This window comes from Tetrahymena thermophila, assembly GCF_000189635.1.
Source record: "Tetrahymena thermophila SB210 genomic scaffold scf_8254791, whole genome shotgun sequence".
NCBI classification, from domain to species: Eukaryota; Ciliophora; class Oligohymenophorea; order Hymenostomatida; family Tetrahymenidae; genus Tetrahymena; species Tetrahymena thermophila.
The window spans coordinates 6,710-13,111 of record NW_002476547.1 but is presented as its reverse complement, the minus strand read 5'-3'; the positions used below and the strand labels follow the sequence as shown (position 1 = coordinate 13,111).

Genomic DNA, 6,402 nt, shown 5'->3' with positions numbered 1-6,402 from the left:
CTAAGAGTGAAGTATCTTAATCACGAATTGAATTGTAGCTTTTTAAATATTAAAGAAAATTATATAATTAATAAATTATTTAGAAAGATAGAAGAAAGAAAAACATAAGTAAATTAAAAAAGAAAAAGATTAATAAATCTAGTAAAAAGCTAATAAACAAATTAAAAGAGTTTAATTGTTTTAAATTTATTTTTATAAATAGAAAAATCACAATCCAAAACGAATAAACTGTATTTACGATAGATTAAGTATCAAATTTGAGAGATTAGTGCAACTTGCTATAGCAGAAAATAAGCCTGAAGTACCTTTATCACCAATGCTATTGTAACTTTTTAAATATTGAAGAAAATTATATAATTAATAAGTTATTTAGAAAGATAGAAGAAAGACAAACACAAGTAAAATAAAAAATAAAAAGATTAAATCTAATAAAAAGCTAGCTTATAAAGAGTTTAATAGTTTTAAATTCATTTTTATAAATAGAAATTTCATAATCCAAAATAAATAAACTGTTTTTATCAAATTAAAGTCTTAGAAGGAAAAAATTAATAAAAATAATATAAAATGAATAAAAAAATTTTTAAATGAATTTAAAAAATTTAAAGTGAATAAAATTAAAAAAATAATTTTTAAATAATGTTTGGATGAATGAATGAATGAATATTGGTGATAATTTCTATTTGAAAAATAATATTTTTAATAAACTAAACATTAAATAAAAAGTAAATATTAATAATAATAATAATATCTATAAATTAATTATACCTAAGATCAATATGGAGAACCTAATAAGATTAAAGCGAAGAGTTTAAAATCTTTTTATATTAGTAAAAATAAATTGAAAGTATGTTAATAAAAAAATAAATAATTACTTCTTCTAACTTTTTATAATATTTAATCTATTACATCCTTTATTTTTTTTCCAAAATATTGAATAGCAATTAATGAAAATTTAATTAATTTTTAGTAAATAAAAAGAACAATAACTTTCTTTGATTATTAAATCTTAACATTTCTATTTAAAATGTGTACTTAAAAATATAGTAGGACCTATAGATTGGATATAAAGGATAGTGAGTGAGTGAGTGAGAATGCGAACTCAATAAAATATAAAATTTTTTGGCTTATTTATACCATGGGAAAATTTTATTAAAATTTAATTTAAAATTATATTTTCATTTTTCTAATTTTTTTACATTATTTTTCAAAAATTAATTAATTAATATTGACTCTAAAATTCTCCTATTAAAACCCTAATAAGACCCCAAAATTTTAAAACTTCAATAAAAAAATAAATCCTTTAAGGCCATCAGAACTCAAAATCAATCCATCCATTTAACAGAGGTTTTTTATGAATAAAAATAATAATAATATCGAAAAATAGTACTAATAAATTAATAAATAGTAGCTAAGGAAAATGCGTTAAAGAAAATTAATCTGCTTTATAAATGGTTTTACTTAAAACAACATTTTAAAGCAAAAGAGTAAATATTTATGTTTTAAATTAAGGTTAGCATATGATTTTAAATAAATTTATCCTGTAAACCTACTTTATTACTTTAAATATAAAATAAATATGTGTATTCTTTTGTTAATTAAAATATTAAAAAATTTATCAATCATTTAAGCAAAAAAAAGCAGAAACTTTAAAATATTAAACATGTAAAATAAATATCATATTAATGTTTTTAATTTCTTTATTATTAATTTAAAAAAACAAACTTAAAAAATATTCAATCTTTATTTAAGAAAAATTAGAATAAGTTTTTATTTAAAATTTATTAATGCACTCAATTTACTTAAAAATAAAATAAAATAATTGATGAAAAATACATTTAAACATTTTTCCTGAAATAAAAAAATGCCATTAGCTCAAAAACTTAAAACTTTGAATTTAAAATAGAGTAAATTTTTTTATTTTTATTTTTAAATGAATGATAAACTAAATAAATTTCATATAATTAAGCTATTTATAATAAAAAGGAAGAAAAAAAATAGATAAAAATTATTAAAAAAGTAAAAACAATAGATGATTGATTATAAAAATTAAAATTAGCTATTTATCTTAAGTTTTATAATTTTTAATAACATAAATAAATTAGATTTATTAATAAATAACATTTATATACAAAAATCCTAAATCTTAGTTAGATTAGAGAATATAAATATTTTTTGCATAATTTTTTTAATTATTCTTATTTTTATAAAACAAATATCCATTTTAAATTCATTAAAATAAATAATCATTTTCCATAAAAAAATACTTTTTTGACAAAATGTTAAGAACTTTAATAGATAAAAGAGATAAAATATATTAAAAGAGTTAGGTATTCATTCATTCCTTCATTCACAGAAATAACAAATAAACCAATGAATATTTAATTAAAATAAATATAATACTATTAAATTTCTTGTTAAAATTTAAATTAGCAAATAGCTCATTCAAAAAATAATTTAATCAATAAATCACATTTTTTTATAAAACAAAGAATTTCTTAAAAATTTTAATTTATTTTCAAACAAATTGTTAGAATAAATTAAAAAATTTGATTTTTTCTTAAAAACGAATAAAATTTATTAGAAAATAGTAATATAAATGCTAATTATTGGAATGCTTGCTTGCTTGCTTGTTTTAATTAGATTTCAAATATTTAATTTGGTAGAATTTCTTTCTTATAATCAATATAATACTAATAAATTTGCTCTAAAATAAAAAATTGATATTAACAAAATCAGAATTAAGTTTTTATAAAGATATGTAAAAGGTAAATTACTTCCAGTTAAAAATCCAAGTGATAATTAATATGTTAATATCCACTTTATAATAAAAAGCCTTCAAATTCTTCATTCTCTGAGTTCTAAAATATAAATTAATTATTTATTTTTATGTTAATAAAAATTTATTAATAAATAAATTAAAATAAATATTTTTAAAAATTATCAATTTTATTTATTTGATAAAAGCGGCAATAAAATAAGTGATTCAGGTGTAGTGAATTTAGGCTAATCTATAACTAAATGTTTTAAATTAACTAGATTATCAATTTTTATAATGTAAATTAAATTACTTCTTTTATAACAGCTTAAAAAATAAATAAATAAATAAATAAAATAAATTTTTAGCTTCTTAAATCAATCAATAACTATTTTAATTAATTTTATGCTAATTATTTTTAAATTTATTATTTAATTAATTAAAATGAAGATCTGACTTTATTACTTAAGAGGGAGTATAAGCTTTTGGATATGAATTAAACAATTGCAGGAAACTATCTTGGATTGATATTGAATTTGGGTGATTTTTTTTAGTTGCTTTATTTATCTAATCTAAATTAATATATTCTTTAATCTACAATTTTTTTTAAATAAAATTTGTAAATTAATTTTTAAAATATTCTTTTTAATATTTATTTTTTTATTTAATTATTATATTAAATAATAACCTTTTATTTACAGTTCTAATAAAGCAAATGTTAATAATCCTTAAAATCTTTATAGTTTAGGAAATCTAGCCAAATATTAAAGTTTTTCACTCAGGTAAATTAAGTTTGTTAGATATGTAAGTAAGTAGGTAGGTAGGTAGATAAATAGATAGATAGAGATATTTATCTAGCTAGCTACTTTTATTTAATTTAAATATGATTAAAACAAATCTATCAAATTATGAATAAAAATAGTATTAATTTTTGATTGGTTAAATAAAATTGCTTTTTTGATAGATAGAATGATTAAATTTATTCTTTTGATTATAATTTATAAATAATAATATTTAATAAAATTTAATAATAGCTCTAAAAAACCATCATTAGGATTTTACAACAATGAATATACTTTGTATCTAAGATTATGGTAAATAGTTTACTTTTCATTATGACTCCTTTATTAGGAATGTTGAATTTGAATGAATAAAAACATATATTTTAATATTTTTAAAAGCTAGAATAAATTTTAAATTTATAAATATTTGAAATCTATCTTGAATCATCGATCAATCGATTTTTAAATGAATGATTGATTTATTTCAAATAAGAAAATTTAGTTTGAAATATTTCTAAATTAATTTCTTCTTATTTAACTAACTAACATAGAGTCAAAAGTTTTTTTTGGAATCTGAAAAAATTAAAACTTTTAGTTTGTTTTTAAATATTATAATTTATTTAAATAGTAAACATATTTAATTTAATATAAAAGCTTTTGCTAATTATTAATATCCCAAAATGATACATTCTTTGGTTTTAATTAGTTAGATAAGTACTCACATTTTCAAATTAATTTAAGGTAAATTTAATTTATTTATTTATTTACTTAAAACTTTAATTAAAGTTCAAATTATTCAGAATTTTTATCTATAAATTTTTAGCTGAGTCTGTTTTAGCTCAATTAATTAATGAATTTATTTATTTTGTTTCTACGATTTCTTTAATTATTTTTATTCTTAAAAAAATGTTTTCTTTATATTTGAAAACTGTGTTTATTAAATTAATATTAAAAAGTTAGAGCTTGATAAATGATCAAGCTGCAAAAGACTTAGGTTATGGATTAGCAAGATATTAAAAACTCTAATGCTTAACTCTTAACTTATAGTAATTTTTTTTTTTAGTAATTTTTAATTTGCATACTCATTTAAATGGCGCAGAATACCTATTTTTTTACTTATTATTCTTATCTGCTTTTTTTAATTTTAAAATCAATAATAATATTTAAAGTTGCAATTAAATTGGTGATTAGGGAATGCTAGATATAGCTTAAGGATTAGCTAAATGCAATCAACTTTCTTCTTTAGAAATTGACTTATAGTAAATTAATTTATTTATTTTAATTGAAATCTATAAAATATTTAGTTAATTAAGTAACCATTTATTTCTAAACAAATAAAAAAATTTCAAATTATTTATTTATTTATTCCTTTTTAAATTTAAAAATAAGATTTGAAAAAGTTTTATGAAAATTAAACCGTTTATGATAAATATTTATTATTTTTAACATTTTATTAATTTAATAGACAAAACAAAGCAAGTGGCAAAGTAAGAATATATTTCATTTAAGAAATATCAAAAATGAAAAAACTCACAAATTTGAAACTTCGGATAGAGTAATTAATTTTTTTTTTTTAAATTTACAGAAAAAATAAATAAATAAATTAAAAAAATTTATGTTTGAAATAAAATATTTGATATTTACTTATTAGTTTTAATTTTTTTTATATATAAATAAATAGATATAGTTAAAAAAATTAGAGTTATATAGAAAAGTTTAAGTAGACAGTGCTTAAAATAAAAAGATTAGTACATTAATAAATAAAGGTTTATTATTCATTTAGTCTAGAAGAATATAATAATGAATGAAAATCTTCAATTATGTTATTATAAAAATCTAAATTTATCACTCAAAATTTAAAGAATATTAAAATCATTTGTTAGAAATCCAATAACGAAAGATTGAATAAAAAACTTCAATATTTGAGCAAACTAATAATATTCATCTAAATATCTTAAATAAATAGATTTATTTATTTATTAGTTTGTGCAACCAACAATCAGATCTATCTATACCCCTACATAAATTATTATTTATTTTTAATATATTTATGTATGTATGTATGTTTTTTATCTACTGTAATCAATCAATCAATCTATATATTTTCATTACTTTTTTCTTTCATTCATCAAATTCAAATTTTTTATTTTTATGAGCTTTTTATGCTTATAAAATTTCAAAGATATTTATTTGTTTTTTATAATCTGAATTTATTTCAAGTTTTTTACTTTCTAATTATTTAATTTATTTAGCTAATTTCATTTTTAAAATCTATTATACAAAATATCTATTTTTTTTATAAATGCTAGGAATTTTCGTGATTAAAATTTGACTTATTTAGGATCTATCTACCAGCATTATCAAAATGTCAAAAGTTATAATTATATGCATGTTACAAACTTTAAACAAATAAGTAGATAAAATAGATTATAAGTAGAATAAAAGAGCTTGGTATTCATTCCAGCATTCACAGAAATAGGAAATAAACTAATGAATATTTAAAAAAAAAAAATATAATACTATTAAATTTCTTCTTAAAATATAAATTGGCAAATTTCTCATTAAAATAAATATCATTTTTTTAAAAAATTAAGAATTTATTAAATTTTTAATTTTCAAACAAATTGTTAGAATAAATTAAAAAGTAAGTTTAAAATTTTCTTAAAAATTAAAAAAATTTATTAGAAATTAATAATATAAATGTTAATTATTTATTGTAATGCTTGTTTGTTTTAATTAGATTTCAAATATTTAATTTGGTAGAATTTCTTTCTAATAATCAATTTAATATCTAAAAATTTGCTCAAATATAAAATATTGATTGATATTTAAGAAAATCAGAAGTAAGTTAGTTTTTATAAACAT

The 6,402-nt window shown here is 16.6% G+C and overlaps 3 protein-coding genes across 3 annotated transcripts; 2 read left to right on the top strand and 1 right to left on the bottom strand. All coding sequences in view use genetic code 6, as the record gives it.

The window, feature by feature from the left end:
* Nucleotides 1-1,013, bottom strand: TTHERM_001552982 (hypothetical protein; the record flags this gene model as incomplete). The annotated part of the gene is made up of 4 exons (XM_012795875.1): nucleotides 1-38; nucleotides 239-328; nucleotides 766-815; nucleotides 873-1,013. Coding segments are annotated over 4 exons (319 nt in total), but the record flags the coding sequence as incomplete, so codon positions are not given.
* A 122-nt stretch (nucleotides 1,014-1,135) lies between these two features.
* TTHERM_001552981 (transmembrane protein, putative) lies at nucleotides 1,136-1,852 on the top strand (the record flags this gene model as incomplete). Its single annotated transcript, XM_012795874.1, has 1 exon — nucleotides 1,136-1,852. One exon carries the CDS (start codon nucleotides 1,136-1,138, stop codon nucleotides 1,850-1,852), a length of 717 nt encoding a protein of 238 aa, XP_012651328.1.
* Nucleotides 1,853-4,731: 2,879 nt separating this feature from the next.
* On the top strand, nucleotides 4,732-5,345 carry TTHERM_01552980 (hypothetical protein; the record flags this gene model as incomplete). Its single annotated transcript, XM_001008966.2, has 3 exons — nucleotides 4,732-4,796; nucleotides 5,003-5,092; nucleotides 5,219-5,345. The coding sequence occupies 3 exons, from the start codon at nucleotides 4,732-4,734 to the stop codon at nucleotides 5,343-5,345; spliced, it is 282 nt and encodes a 93-aa protein (XP_001008966.2).
* Between the last annotated feature and the right edge of the window lie 1,057 nt (nucleotides 5,346-6,402).